At 46.4% G+C, this 16,613-nt stretch overlaps 1 protein-coding gene across 1 annotated transcript; it reads right to left on the bottom strand.

Moving 5' to 3' along the window:
• Positions 1–268: 268 nt before the first annotated feature.
• BATF3 (basic leucine zipper ATF-like transcription factor 3) lies at positions 269–6,043 on the bottom strand. Its single transcript, XM_065402128.1, has 3 exons — positions 5,954–6,043; positions 3,328–3,432; positions 269–817 (listed from the first exon to the last, which is right to left on the bottom strand). Exons 1-3 carry the CDS (start codon positions 6,041–6,043, stop codon positions 632–634), a joined length of 381 nt encoding a protein of 126 aa, XP_065258200.1. The 3' UTR covers positions 269–631.
• Between the last annotated feature and the right edge of the window lie 10,570 nt (positions 6,044–16,613).

The raw sequence follows: 16,613 nt of genomic DNA, 5'->3' as shown, positions 1-16,613 counted from the left end.
ATAAGCTTCAGAACGGAAGCCAATAAAGCTTTTCAAACATCCTGAAGCTGGTGATCAGCAAATAATAAGGCACACTGAAAGCAGGGAGATTAGCATTAGACTTTGGATTTGACAAATGAGCAAATGTAAAGGTGTTCGAAAGGCATTGGATATTGAAGAAGGTGGGGGACGCCATAAAGATAAAAAGAGCACATTGATTTTATTAGCCAAACCCCAGTGTAAACAAAAAATGAGCAGCCAGGATATGATATATATAAGATCTATGGATGACAATCTAACAACTCAGAAATAATAGCCAGCAGAGTGTGGGGTAAATCAGATTCTAGCCTATACCGCTATTTTTCTCCAGTTTCCATTCTGTAAAAGCAGATTGTATCATATTTTGCCATTTATGAACATGAAACAGTGTATTACAGGTTCTAGAAAATAAATTGTAGCTCAGTCTTGTTCTCCCCACACTGACCTTTTTGATATTCAGAGGATTTAGAGATGTAAAGGCCTATTAGATAAAGTCCATCCCTCTGCAAGAGGGATATACCTGCATTGTGGTGAAAAAAAGAAGCTGGATCTTTAAATCTCTCCCATTTATGTGCAACAATAACCAGCATTTAAAGGCAATAAGGAGGAGCTCTCATCTTGGCAGGCAACTGGTGAGGGCATCAGGCCTGGGTATGGTCACAAAGTTCATGGAGCAGTGCAATAAAGGGCAGATCTTTTCATGGTCCTTCAACACCTCGCTCAGGTGTTTCATCTCATCTGTGAGCTTCCCAATCTCTCTTTTCAGGGAGGTATTTTCTTGTTCAAGGCACTCATATTCCTGGAATGAAAAAAGGAAGCCCACTGCTAATAAAAACGTTCCTTTCAGTGCCTTCACCTGTTTTTAATCAAATGATAGCAGAATAAATTGTTGTTTCTGCTTATTTAATGTTTTTGAAATCTAACATAAGAATCAAAATACTAAACTAGCCTAATAAATACAGATGCTTGTAACAATGCGACTGTTACTATCCATGTTCTTACTGAGCTACAGTTGTGGGCCCAGATCCTGAGCTGTGGCCACGAAGCATGTAGTCCCACTCAGGAGGGGATTGCGAAGGTAGCATTTAGCCACCTTTGCATTCTCCTGATCCTGGGCTAATCTACGTTGTTCTGGTTCCCCCATCACAAATTGTTGTGGCCTAAGGGTGCTCTAGGCTGTGCTCGCTAGCAAAGGCCTAAAGGGACCATTCTGGCAACCAGTGATTGCAAGAGTGTGGGCTGTGACCAGAACACCCAGCTTCTTTCTCCAGCCATGCCCTCTGCACAGGTTGAAGGGATGGGGGTGGTTTAGGAGTTCCACACCATCCAAAGATCCTTCCACACAGGATACATCCTCTGCAGGCTGCAAAAGGCAGTTTTGTATTGCCTAAAAAATCAAAAGTACCCAAGTTAGACTGGGCAGAGTCCTGGTTTGCTTCGGGAAACATGAGTAGTTGGGCAACTGCCTAAGTGCTAAATCTGTGCCTGGGGTTTCTTCCCTTTCAGGCTGTACAATGACTTGTGTGGCTGCAAAGCCCAGATTGGCCATGTAATACCATGGAAGCTACTGAGCCCAACGTCTGGCCCTGATAGCAGCTAACTCAGCTCTACATCTGCATTTATGTTTCAGAATGAAACTAAGCACTACTTTCCTTCTACATTATCTACTATATAAGTTAATTATTAAAAAATTGAAAAACGTCTGTGAGCCCCTCATTTTCTGCTATCATCTGCTGCTCATCTGGGACTTGAGTAACTTGCTAGAGACCTTGTAATATAAACTGAACTGGTATATATGCTGGAGGGGCATTATTATTAACTAATTATTATTATTTGTATTAGTATAGTGCCTAGGAGCCCCACTCATGGACCAGTACCCCCACTATGCTAGGTGCTGTACAGACACACAACAATAACACAGTCCCTACCCCAAAGAGCTTACAACCTAAATATAAGACGAGACAACAGACGGATGCAGACAGATGAGGGAATACAAGGAAACAATGAGATTATATTGATCGGCGTGAAAAGGCTGTGGGACCAGTGTTTCAGTGCAACTTCAGTTATTCTCTGGTTTTCACTTTCAATTGAATGTGGGTTAGCAAACACTTCCACAGAAGTTCCTATCTAGATCAACATAAGCTGTCCAACCACCATGACCAGTGTGCTTATATAGCAAGAAAATAATCACTCATCATATTTTCCTAACTAAAAAATGAAAATATCCCACAATCCAGCAAGTGTAACAAACTGTTTCCCTCTGAAGTTATCTTTATTATTCCCCCTTTAAAATGTGTTTGAATTTAATGCTCACAAGAGCACTATGAAGAATCAAATATGCAGGCAGGTTCGATGCTAGTTTCTAAACACCGCTCTGCTTTGCACCCACGTCAATCCTGACCCACACCCTTGTTATTCCAGTCCTGCTTCTTACCTGAGCAGAGACTGCCTATGGGAATGAATTGTAGAAGAGTTGGAGGCATTCTGTAGTAGACACCAGGGGAAGAAAAGCGCAGACATTTGGCATTTCATCTCTAGAAGTTGGTATAATGGAACCTAGGTATGGTGACCCCATTACAAGTATTTCCTGCACTTCACAGTGTTTTGCAAGGACAAAAGACATCATGAAAAATTGTCTTCTGTGGATAAATTTTATTTTCACAATGTAGAAGACAGAGATAATTCTGTGCTGAATTGGGCCCTGAGAGCTGCATCACTTACATAAAGGCATTAGTAGCATAGTAGTAAATATTTATAGTATGGTGGTGCCCAAAGCCCCAGTCGAGCTAGAAGCCTCATTGTGCTGGCTGCTGTACAAACACAGAAAAGAGACAATGCCTGCCCTGTTAGATTTACAACTGAACAGACAGTAGGGCTACCATATTATATTATTGATGCTGAGGGCTTGTTAATAGGATTTCAAAAAGGATCAGACATTTATATGCACAATGGGAACATCCACAGTTTAAGATAGGATAAAATATATATAAGGTATCTAAACCCTCATACTTCAGTGACTTATTGGAGTTAGCAGAAGCTTCCCCATGGGAAGCTTATTCCTTAATTGTTCAGTATAAGGTTCTAGCATCACTGGCAAGTTCCAGATGTTTCAATGTAGGGAAAATATTGGACTAGACAGCTCACCAGCATGGTCAGTATGGTAATTCATATGTTTTTACACCAAACCCAAACTTCCTCATGCTGGATTAGTACGAAAACCACCCCATATCTGTTTAAGAAATGCATAGTATTGTTAAATTCTGCACACAACGCTCAAAAGGCAATGCAACATATGAAATACCCATTCACCTCATGGAGTTTGTCTGCTTTCTGCGTTTGTTTCTTCCGGCTTCTCTGGGCAGCGACTCTGTTTTTTTCTCTCCGTCTTATCTTCCTATCATCCTCTTCGGGACTCTGAAAAACCAAACCAAACACCTTGTTGTTGTTTTTTTAAAAAGTGCACTGAGATTCAAAAAGCAAGGAAATAACTTTTAGTGAAAATAAGCAAACAATTTGGTGTGTTTCATAATACAAATATTTCATTCTTACATAATCCTCTCCATCCACAGAACTTAAAGCACTTTGCAAAGGTCAGTAAGTAGCATTATCTCCATTACACAGACAGGGAAACTGAGGCATGGAGAGATTTGTGGCCTGATTTTCAAAAGTGCTGAGCATTTGCTGCTCCTATTGACATCTGTGGGAGCTGGGGTTGTTGAGCAAGTCAGTGGCACAACGAGGACTAAAAACTAGAGAGGCCTGATTCTGTGGTATCCTGCATCAAGGGGGCTGGAACTAGGGGTGCTGTAGGTGCAGCAGCACCCCCGGCTTGAAGTAGTAGTAACAACCAAATACATGGTTTCCCCACTATAAAAATTATTCCAGTATCCCTGCCTGTATCTTGTAGCCACTTACACCAGTGTATGAAAAGTAGATATAAAACTCTACCAATCAGAATAATAGTGTTTTATGTCCACTTAATCCAGTAGACCATGTGGTTTTCCAGAAACAACCTTGTTGATTACATAAATAGCATATAATACACATGCCACCCTGTCTTTGAAATTTACACAATCACAGATGTTTTTGGCTTTTTAGAGAGGAAAATCTCCTATATAAAATATCTTCGTAAGAGATCCTATTTTGGATTAATGTTTTCCTGTATTGTTCATACACAAAATCCACTCACAACCTAGAAAATAACTTTCTGTTTTCATTATGGAGTCTTGATCATGGTTTGTGGAGGCTTGGGGAGGCTTTCCATTATAAACCCAATGATTAACTCTCCCTCGCATACCTGAAAAATTCTCCATCTGGTCTGAAATTTCATTTGCTTCCTCTCAGGCTGGAGCAGAATTTTATATATATTAAAGAAATTGGGTAAATAAGCTTGCCTGCTAGCTAACAATGCCCAGCAACAGTTGTCTGCAGATCTAAGTCACATTTGACTTAGACAACAATAAGATTTTTATAGTCCAGAGAAAGCACACTCATCACCAAGCTGCAGCATAATCTGCAGAAGAGTGAGCTGGGATTGGGGAGCAAGGGGAGGAGTTCCCTAAGCATGCTGCAAGTATTTCCCTACAGCTCTGTAATAGGACATGATCAATTGCCTTTCATCTTGGTTTGGAAAGAAGACACAGAATTCATCCCAGCATGTCAATGACAGCGTTAAGGCTGCTGGCGGTGGCTGCTGTTGCTCCTAGCAATGTTTACTCTCTCAAGTTAACCACTGTTTCCTCTCTTACAAGGAAGATTTATACAACAGAGCAGAAAGTATTTAAAACTGCATGTCCTCGATTGAAGAAGCTGTCCTGGTAGGAGCTGTAATGCACTGCTATCCAGACTGCTAAAGTCCGTGAACTGAACTCATCTCTGAGGTAACACTATTGAAATAAATGGAGTCACATCAGTGATGAATTCCACCCCATGTGTCAGATATGCACAGGAGAGACATATGTCTGTGTGTGGTTTCATGAAAGAAAGGGCTAGAGCGGGCAAGAGGAGCGCCCATGGTAATTACAGATCCATGGAAAGAGGGCATCTCTTCTGCATCTTCTGTTCTCTTCTGCATCTTCCCTATGGGGTTAGAGATTACAGCACAGGCATGTCCAGCCAGGAGTTAGTGTCCCAAGACAAGGTCAGGACAACCAATACCAGCATCAACGAGATGCTGCTCTTTATCTTGGGAAGCATGGAAGCAGCCATTTCTCTTAGGGTTGCCAACTCACCAGGATTGTCCTGGAGTCTCCAGGAATTCAAGATTAATCTTGAATTAAAGGTTATATCATGTGATGAAACCTCCAGGAATATGTCCAGCCAAAACCGGCAACCCTATGTTATGATCATCCTGTCTCCTACCTGTACATCCTGATCCTGGCTCCATCCTGAGAATCTGCCCTGCCAAGAGGAGGAGAAAAGCCTTCTCCGCCTGCACCTCCCACCTGACTCTGGTCACTATGTTATAGGGGACTCAGCATTATGTATTTGGGACCCAGTTCCAGCTGCGCCCTAGATCAGGATATGGTCGTGTCAAAAGTGATCCCCAGGCTGGACTCCTGATCTACAGCCTCAGGAATGTGGAGGTGAAGGATGCTATCTATGGTTGTGAGGAAAACATTTCCTTATGTGATGTGATTTGCAGGGAGTCCATCAAGAATAAGCAGCAATTGCTCAAATTAAGAGAGAGAGAGAGAGAGAGAGAGAGGACCGGAGGCGAGTCGGTGCCAAATTGAAGAAAAGCACTAAGCGCTCATCACAACGCACTTTGAGGGGCATCAGCTACCTTTGTACAGGAGCGGGAAATGGGATGAGAACAGGGAAAGGCTGCTGAGTTCCCTGCCCACGCCCTCCCGTGCTTCTCCACAGCCTGCTCCTGCCCTGCTGGTGTCCCGCCCCAAGCCCCGGCTGCTGCGCCACTCGGACCCTGATTCACCCTTCCCCTGCCCGGTACCTGCGGCTGATTCCCATCGGAAGAGGAGCTTCGCTGCAGAACGCTGCCCGAAGCCGGGACACCGTGCGACATCCCGGGAGCTGCTGAGCGGCCGGGGCCGCGGCGGGAGCCCAAAGAGCAGCCACGCTCCCCGCACCCCGGCCCCTGCCAGCGCACTCCTGTCCCCAGCCTCGCTAGGGGGAAACTCCGGCCCGGGGCATCCCGGCAGCCTGCACCTGGCTGCAGCGGCTCGCACACTCTCTGTGCTTCCCCAGCCCCCGGGGAGGAGCCGCCTCCTCTTCCCGGATCCGGCCGCGGCCGCAGCCTCCGGGAGGCAGAGCCTGGGAGTCCCGCACTCGCGGCGGTGGCAGCAGCAGCTCACTTGTCAATTTCATGGAAGTCACGTGGCGCCCTTTGAAACTTAGGAGGGAACTAGTTGCTAAACCGCAAGGGTGGCTGCGTGGGGAAGCGAGAGGGGCTGCGGAGCACAGCCAGGCGGGGGGAGGCCAGAGCTCCCTTCCCCCGCACGCCTCGGGGGGCTCGTGAGAGCGATACTCCGAGCTATAGATACCCTAGCACCCGGGGGGCAATTTGGGAAATAAGAACTGAAGGCTACGACCAGCACCGTAAAGCGATTCCTTGGCGATGGGAGCCAAACTTCCCCACCCACTAACTATCTAGCAAAGAGAGAACATGTAAGAGGGGGCTGACGGGAGGGTTTAGTTCAGCTCCTTAGAGAGAAAACTCAGGTCCCGCTCTGAAGGGGGACAGGGATTTAGGGGGTGCTCAGATCCGGGGTTTGGACTTAGCCCCATTTCTACAATGACATGTTTTAAGGGCTAGAAGGAGGAAGAGGAAACAGGATCACAATCCTTAATACACTCCCTCCTGCACAGCCATACACTGGATTAGATGGATTCTCTAGTGGGACAGTGAAACCAACCATTTCCTGTATATAAAAAGGGTCTATCCTGCCAACAGGACAGTGATAAGAACCGTATAAATGCTTAGCAAGAAGGATGAATTTTCAATCCATAACTTTGCTAACTACTAGAAATCATGGACTGAATAAACACACTGGATTTGTGGCTTATTATACGAATGTATAAGGCACTAACAACCCTCCCAGCTGCCTGCCTTCTCCCCCCTTTTCCTTCCCTCCCACAGGAGGGGTGTTAATAGGCCAATTCACTTTGAAGGGGCCCTTGCGATGTGTTAACTACTTATACTAACAGGGCCGGCTCTAGGTTTTTTGCTGCCCCAAGCAAAAAAATTTTTGGCTGCCCCCCGTCCCAGCCCTGGGCTCCTCGCCGCACCCCCCTGCCACCCCAGCCCTGGGCTCTCCTCCACCACCCGCACCTCCCTGCCTCCCCAGCCCTGGGCTCTCACCCCCCGACCCGCACCCCCCAGCCCTGGGCTCTCACCCCCTGACCTGCACCCCCCTGCCTCCCCAGCCCTGGGCTCTCACCCCCCGACCCGCACCCCCCAGCCCTGGGCTCTCACCCCCCCCAACCGCACCCCCCCTGCTGCCCCAGCCCTGGGCTCTCCCCCACAAACACACACACACACCCTGCCGCCCCAGCTCTGGGTTCCCCCTACCCCCCCACACACACATCTCCTGCCGCCCCAGCCCTGGGCTCACTCCCCCCCCCTGCACCCTTCTTCCGCTGCAGCCCTGGGTCACTGGTAACTCGCTCCCAGGGCGGGTCATTCAGCAGGAATTTTAGATGTGCACAGAACACAGACAGGATTGGTTCCCATATGGTTACAGAACTGCAGTAAAGTGGAACAATTTTCAGCTTGTGTGATTGGAGGATATCTGGATGTATATTATAAGACTGTCCTCCATAAATGAGGAAAAGTTGAGGTGCCTTTATTATTCTTTTGTTCCACTCTTTCTTTCTATGGGGAATTTGCCAAGGCAATATCATTGTCTTCCTTTTAAACAAACAAACAAACAAAAAAAAGGCAATGGCTGTTGAAAATAGCAATTCCAGTCCTAATAACCACTGGTAAGCATTTCTTGCTCAATTTTATCCTACTTTTGCTACAGCAAGTTACAGTGGATCAGTATATTTGATTTGGGAGAAATGAAGTAACAGCTGCCCAAACTGAGCTTGAGCACTCCTGAATTTTGAGGTGTTCAAATCTGGAAGGCAGGTGCTGGGGGGGGGGGGGGGGGCGGAGCTGTGGCTCCACAGGGGAGTACGGCAGCATGTATGCAGCAGCGTGTCTGGCGCTGTGCGAAGCCAGACACACTGGTCTGAGTGGCACGGTAAGGGGTCTGGGACGTTGGAGAAGGGGTAGGGGGTTCCGGGGGGGGGCAGTCAAGGGACAGGGAGCAGGGGGGGTGGGATGGGGCGGAGGTTCGGGGGGGCAGTCAGGGGACAGGCAGCAGTTGGATAGGCATGGGAGTCGCAGGGGTTAGTCAGGGGACAGGTAGGGGGTTGAGTCCTAGGGGGGAAGTTGGGGGGGGGTCTCAGGAGGTGGCAGTTGGGGACAAGGACCATTGGGGCTTAGATAGGGGGTGGGGTCCCGGGAGGGGGTGATCAGGGGACAGGTAGTAGGGGGGTTGGATGGGTTGGGGTTTCTGGGGGGGGCAGTCGGAGGGAGTGGATGGTGGCAGGGTGGGGCTACCCTCCCTCCCCATGGAGTGTCCTATTTTTTGAATGTTAAAATATGGAATCCCTACTCACAGTGCAGCTCTCCATTCAAAGCAGGCTGCAGCATGAGGTCTCAGCTTCCTCACTCCCTCCCCCTCTTTCCTGTTGGTAGTGGCCAAGGGAATGCTGGGAAATGTAGTTCTTTCCCTGCTCCAGGGCTGGCTCTATAGGCAGGGAGCTAACCAAGGAACTACAACTCCCAGGGCCCCCTGTTGGTTCTCAGCTCCCATGCTGGATCCCTGCCGCCCCTGCAAATGGGCTGCCCCAAGCACGTGCTTGCTTTGCTGGTGCCTAGAGCCGCCCCTGTATACTAAACAATCTGTTCAACTCTGGTATTTAGCTGTGACACTTTGTAGTGTAGACAAGGCCTAACTCAAAGTTTTGCTGACAAAAGGCAGCTTTTGTCGACAAAACGGTGAGTGCGTACACACTGCGATGTGACTTTTGGCAGCAAAAATGCCCTGTTTTGGCAACAAAATACAACCACCCCAATGAGAGATTAAGGGTATGTCGACACTGCCCACATTACAGTCCGGCCACGGCAGCGCTGTAACATGGGCAGTGTAGTGACGCTTTATCACCGCCGGGGGGGAGAACTCTCCCGGTGATAAAAAATAACCACCCCGAACGAACGAGGGATGGTAGCTTTATTGCTGGGAGCACAGCTCCCGGTGATAAAGTGCTGTCTATACTGGCGCTTTTCAGCACTAAAACTTTTGTCGCTCAGGGGGGTGTTTTTTCACACCCCTGAATGACTAAAGTGTTAGTGCAGAAAGTGGCAATGTAGACACAGCCTTACATCTTTTTCCCTCTAAATTTTTGTTGACAAAGTGCCAGTGTAGATATCACGTTTGATTTTATCGCTTTAATTGGCCTCCAGGAGGTGTTCCACAATGCCCATCGGGACCGCTCTGGTCAGCAGTTTGAACTCCGCTAGGCTGCAGCTAGGAAAACAACCATCTGCCCCTCCCCCTTAGAAGCCCCAGGAATTTTTGAAATTCCATTTCCTGTTTGCTCGACCTGGAGAGATCTCATCGCATCTTCCCAGGTAAACATGACCGGTTAGCGCAGCAAATGCTCTCCTGCTTCCGCTTAAACCACTGCAGAGCTGTTGGATCTGCTCAGTATATGGGGAGAGGAGGCTGTGCAGTCCCAGCTACGCTTGAGCCATAGGAATAGGGACACCTATGTAGGGTGACCAGATGTCCTAATTTTATAGGGGCTTTTTTGTAATATGGGCTTCTATTACCTCTCACCCCCAGTCCCGATTTTTCACATTTGCTATCTGATCACCCTATACCTATGGGCACATTTCTTGAGGCTTGTGTGAAAAGGGCCATGATTGGGACATGCTGCAGTGCAGAGCGATGATAAAGGAGCTGAGGCAGGCGTACCATAAGGCAAGGGAGGCAAACTGTCACTTCAGTACTTCACTTAAGACCTGCCGGTTCTATAAGGAGCTGGACGGTATCCTCGGTAGCAATCCCACCTTCATCGCCAAGAGCCCTGTGGATACTTCAGTGGGCCTGGAGGAGGTAGAAAGATGAACTAACCTGGAGAACATAGTCATTGATGAAGAGGTGGAGTTAGATGATGATGTGGAGCTCCCAGCGAGGTCTGCCCGTGGGGCAGGCAACCAGGAACTGTTCACCACTTCAGAGGTGTCTAGCCAGTCTCAGCAGTTGCTCTCCGGTCAGGGCCGGCTCCAGGCACCAGCTTACCAAGCAGGTGCTTGGGCGGCCACTCCGGAGAGAGGTGGCAGGTCCAACTATTCGGCAGCAATTCGGCGGACGGTCCCTCACTCCCGCTCGGAGCGAAGGACCTCCCGCCGAATTGCCGCCGCAGATCGCGATCGCAGCTTTTTTTTTTTCTTTTTGCACTGCTTGGGGCGGCAAAAACCCTGGCGCCGGCCCTGTCTCCGGTGAGCAAGAAGCAGGAGAAGAGACACCTGGTAAGTGGCTTGGTTTGTGTAGTGCAGAGGTGGGTTCAGGGCACAGAAATGTGGAAGGCTGGCTGTGTTTCCGTGAGCTGGACATTTCCCTGTGTAGCTAATCAGTATGGCGGAACAGGATGTTGATGCATGCGGAGATCTCACGGGAATCCTCCAGAGAGATCTCCAGGAAAGTTTCCTGGAGGTACTCAGTAATCTTCTGCCGAAGGTTCCATGGCAGAGCAGCTTTGTTCCTTCCTGCATTGTAGGAAACTTTCCCGCACCATTCAGCAATCACTTGTGCAGAGACCAAAGCAGCACACAGGCGAGCAGCACAGGGAGCAGGGTGGAAGTCACAAGCATGTAGCAGATGTACCCTCATTTCCCTTCTTACCCTTAGCAGTGAGATGTCTGCTAGAATGACCCCTGGCTGTGGAAAAGTGTGGGAGAATTTTAGAATTTTTTCCCTAGTCAGCTGCACCACAACCCTTGCAGAGTGAGTGCTCTTTTCCCCATGTGGAGCGCCCCCGCCAACACTCACCATGCTTTGGGTGTTCGCAGAGATGTGTTCTTGCCAAGGATCAGTGAGAAAGTGATTGAATGTTGCAAAAGGTGTATTTTACTGAAACGTTTCAATGCTGTGCATGAATTTAGCAATCATGCTTCTGTGCACTGTTCCTTGTGCTTCGGCAGATGTGGCCTTCAGGAACACCCCCCACCCCCTCCCAACACACACCGGCCGAGTGTCTCCGCCAGCTAAGAAAGTGCCCAAGACAGAGCAAAGAGGACATGTTCTGGGAGGTACTGCACTCCTCCAATGCAGAGAAAAGGGAATGCAAGGAGTGGTGGGAAGCCAAAAGACAGGACAGAAAAGAAAATCAGGAGTTTGTTAAGGATGCTAGTAAGCGGATGATTAAAGTCATGGAGAAGCAAATGCAGATGCTGAAGTCCTTAATAATGCTGCAGAGTGAGCAGATCTGTGTCCGCTCTCCCCTGCAACACATTCAGAATTCTTTTCCATGCCCCCCCAACTCCGCCCACACAGTCCTTTCCAATTGCCGGGACTTCTCGGTTTTGCCTTCGCTCCACCCCCTTGGACAACTTTCAGAGCTGTGTGTAGGTCCAACTTTTATTATGAAAGTCTGCCCTTCCTGGTACCTCCTTTCCCACAAAGCATCTTTGTGTGTGTTGTTTCTTGTGCAATAAAAGCAAAGTTTTTGAATGGTAACTCATCTTTATTTGTTTTCTACAAATTGAGATAGCAGGCACTACCAATACATACAAGGTCAGTTTATTCATATGCTTGCTAGACTGTAAGGCCCCAAATGTCACCATTGCTTCCTAGGAAAACTACATGTAATGTAACATTGCAGCACCAATCACAGAGATATACATTACTGGTTCTCATTTTCAAAGTGTTACCTCAAAGCCTCCCTGATTCGAATTGCCCCCCCCCCTTTGGGGTCCTCTAACTGCCCTGGTATCTGGCTGCTCAAAATCATCAGCCAAGCGGTCTGCCTCAACACTCAACCCCTGAGCAAACCTTTCACCCTTACCTTCACAAATATTATGCAACGTACAGCATGTGGCTATGACCATGGGAATATTATCCTCATTAAGATCTAACCTGCCATAAAGGCATCACCAGCACAGCTTTAATCTGGAAAAGGCACCCTGTCATCCGGCATCTACTCAGCCTGTTGTTGAACCACTCCTTACTGCTGTCCAGGTTTCCCATGTAAGCTTTCACAAGTCAGGGCTGTAGGGTACGCTGGGTCTCCCAGGATCACTATGACATTTCAACATCTCTCAATGTAATCTTCTGGTTTGGAAAGAAAGTACCCGCTTGTAGCTTTCAATACAGGCCGGTGTTCCTGAAGATACATGCGTCATGCACCTTTCCAGACCACCCCGTGTTGATGTCAGTAAAACTCTCACGGTGATCCACAAGCACCTGCAACACCACGGAGAAGCACCCCTTCCTATTGATGAACTGCGTCGCAAGGTGGTCTGCTGCCAAAATTGGAATGTGTGTGCCATCTATCACCCCTCCACAGTTAGGGGAACCCATTTCTGCAAAGCCATCCACTGTTTCATACACATTTCCCAAAGTCACGGTCCTTTGTAGCAGGATGCAATTAATTGCCCTGCACACTTGCGTTAATGTAGCACCAACGGTCGACTTCACGACTCCAAATTGATACGCGACCGACCAGTAGCAGTCTGGAGTCATCAGCTTCCACACAGCGATTGCTACATGCTTCTCTACTGAGAGGGCAGCTCTCATTCTGGTGTCCTTGCGCCGTAGTACTGGGGCGAGCTCCGCACAGTTCCAGGAAGGTGGCTTTCCACCTTCTGTAGCCACTGCTCATCATCCCACACCTGCATGATGATACGATCCCACCAATCAGTGCTTGTTTCCCGAGCCCAAAAGCGATGGTCTACCCTATGCTCCTGCTCTGTGAATGCCAAAAGCAATCTAAAGTTGCTCCTATCCATATCACACGGCATGTCAGGCAACTGTGAGTCTTCTTCAGTTAGGAACTTCACGATTAACTGCACTGCCATCTGCGATGTCTTCATGACAGTTAACAGAGCATATGCGGGATCCATCCCTTCTCACAAAGATGCCGGGGTGCACAGCAAAGAAGGGCCGTTGAAAAATGCCGTGAAAGAAAGCCCATGGAATTTTGGGACAGAAAGCAATGCATCATGGGACACTGAGCCCGGTCCCAAGATGTGCCAAGATCTGCTCCGCCTTCCCACAACACCTAGTGACAGAAGGCGTGAAGATGGACTGTGGGATAGGTACCGATAGTGCATTGCTCACACTGTCAATGATAGTGCCCCAACTGTGGATGTGCTGTGCTGACAGAGGGAGCGAGTGTGAATATGACATTCTGATTTTTATTATGCCAACTTCTGAGCATCAACATCACTTTTTTCAACAAAACTTGGTGGTGTAGACAAGGCCTCAGTTTCCCAGACAAGAAGAGATCGAAACCTTGTTTCTTGCACCAACAGAAGTTGGTCCAATAAAAGATATTACCTCTTGCACCTTGTCTAGCTAGAAAGACTAAGATGATGTAGGGACAATCGATATCTTGCTATGCCCGGAAGCTACCTCTGGCCTCATTATTCACGAGGCTCTCCTTTCATCAACACATGCATTGCTATAGCTCCCTGAATGTTTTTCTTGAAAAATTATTAGTACAAGTCAAAAGTTCAAGAGGTTAAATTTAACATATCTTCATAGTGACATATATGAAACTTGATGATGATATGATACTACTACAGATGCAAAATGTTCCATGCTACTTAAAAGGAAGATATATTTGGTTTTACATTCCAAACTCCTCCCTGAACATCTGAGTCAACAGTTTTGCTTCTCTTTTAAAAATAACCAGAAGAAAAATGTTTCTCTGTTTCCCCCAAATTCTTTCCCCCACAAAATACACTGATCCAAGGCTCATGATGGGCAATATTAATTCTTGCACTTCTGACAGGTTTGAGGTCTGATATTCTGTGATCCCTCAAGGTTACATGGAAGCTTGGTATGACTGAAAGGGAAGATTCCCAGCTTTGCAAAGAGAAACCTACATTTGTTTCTATTTTCAGTAGGTTCAGAGATATATATATAGAAAAGCTATTTTAGGGTACTTTTAGAGGTTTCCAAAATGTATGATTAATTTTCTCATTTCTCAGAGAACAGTGCAGTTGGTCTCGTGGTACCTAAGGCAGACTGGCTTTATGAGTGGAGGAATATGAAACAACTCAAATATTTCTAAAGTAGTTTTTCTAAACATGAGGGGTGGATACTGAGGATATGGAGATGCAATGTGGTATTTACCTTTGTATGGACTGTTATTTGGGATAATCTGAATAATTCACTTGTGGCTTCACCCCTCAGGGGTAATACAGCCATTTCAAACTCATCCCAGCTAAACCTCCCACGTTATCACATATTCTCTATGGAGGGGATTCCACGGACATCAGTGGACTTTGGATCATACCCCCTGTGCATAGTGGAATAAATTCATCCCTGGTGTAACAACACTGATGTCAGAAGTGGAATGGACTTCAGTGCAGTTATACCAGAGATAAATGTGGGCCAAATACTATGCACATATTGTCTAGTCATAGATGTTGGAAAAGCCATTTTTCACATGCACTAGTCATTGTACTCCTTTATAAGAAGTACTTAGCACATTTTTCATTTAGATTCAAGTCAAGTCTGATTGCTGAAAACATGCAATCCTTTTGTTTCAAGATTAAAAGGTTAATCCATGTTTATTATCCAAATAATATTTTAACATTATGGAGCACTAGTCACTTTTGACACGACCATATCCTGATCTAGGGCGCAGCACTAGTCTTTAACACTTACACTTTTCTTTTCATCTTCAAATTATTTTTCAGACATTAACATATTGATTCTTCCCATACCTCTTTAAAACTAGGCAATGGATATTTGTACAGGTTAAAATGTCTATGCATATCCAGTGCATATTTAGATGAAATATCTAAATATCTTACTAATAGCATACATTATTTTGTTCAGCTATGAAATTCATAGACTCAAGCCCAAGAAAAAACCCCAATAGATGCTGTAGTTGTAAAGCCTCAGCTAATCTATCATAATGATCTAATTGGATATGTCTACATTTTTAATTGGGTACTTCTGCATTTTTCTGGTATTCCCAGATCTTTTCATGTGGTTCATACAATTTAAATTAATGTCAAGTAATACAGCTCAGAAATTAATGTAAAATATTAATTCAGTTATATGGAATATAAAGCATTAAGGCTAGGGACTTGATCCAGGACTCATGGAAGTCCATGGGAGTCAGATGAAGGCTGGTCCAGTGGTTAGTGCATTAGCTTGGGACCCTGGAGACCCAGACTCAACTCCTTGCTCTAGGCAAGTCACTTTGATCCAGCTCCTCAAGAGTATTGAGACACCTAACAAAATTGATTTCAATGGGAGTTAAGTAGACTTTGGGAGAGAGAATTCCTGTATTCTAGTCCCAGCTCTTACTGTATTGCTCAGGCAAGCAGCTTAAACATCCCCTATCTCATTTTACCCAACTGCAAAATGGGTATTGCGACAGCACATAGCTATATCAAAGAGCCTAAGAGGTGTCACAACATTTGAACCTCAGACGACTGATGCTAAAAGTATTGAGCTGCACTAGCCAAATGCAAGGTGATATACAGTAGTTGACACAAAAACAATTTCATTATTTGTTTCTCCCTGTGCACACACAAGTTCCATTGCCATCGCTGGAAGATACAAGTGCATAAGAGGAGAGTAGATGCATCTATAATTGAGAAATTACACACATTTGAGGCTATGTCTACACTGCAGCTAGGAAGTGTAATTCCCAGCTCAGGTAGACCTACAAGCACTAGCTATAGTTGACCTAGCACCTAAAATTATCAGAGTGGCCACAGCGGCACAAGCGGTGCTTGGGCTAGCCATCCAAGTACAACCCCAGCTGCGATTCTAGGTACTTGGGAGGCTAGCGGCTGGAGCCAGTGGCCACACTGCTATTTTTAACATGCTAACTCACGCAGAACTAGGGCACATCTGTCTACCTGTGCTGGGAATTACACATCCCAGCTGCAGTGCAGACATATCCTTAATTGCACTGAAGAATTTGGTTTGGTTAAATTTGGGGGGAAACTTCTATATTACATACCTAGTACACTGTAAATTCTAGAGGAGATTTTTTTGTTGTCAATGTAGACATATTCAATCCTCTTTCTTTAGGAGTTCTGGCTAAGCACACAAGAATCCTGCTACTTTGTAAGTCAGTTCAAAACTTCCATTGACTTACCTGAGAGTAAGATCAAGGCCCAAATCATAACAGAAATGCCCCTGAATTATATGGTGCCCAACTATAATCCAGTTCAGATTTACAGTTTCAAAAATCCCAATTTGAAATACTTTATTTTATAATATTTCAAAAACAAAAACTGAGAAGTAAAGATCAGACAAGACCTTCAGATTTCACTTAAAATCATGCAACAGGGGAACAAACAAATTGTGGCTCTAAGAAGGAAAATA

The sequence above is a fragment of the Emys orbicularis genome, chromosome 3 (assembly GCF_028017835.1).
Source record: "Emys orbicularis isolate rEmyOrb1 chromosome 3, rEmyOrb1.hap1, whole genome shotgun sequence".
NCBI lineage: Eukaryota > Metazoa > Chordata > Testudines > Emydidae > Emys > Emys orbicularis.
This window is presented reverse-complemented; position numbering and strand designations above follow the sequence as displayed.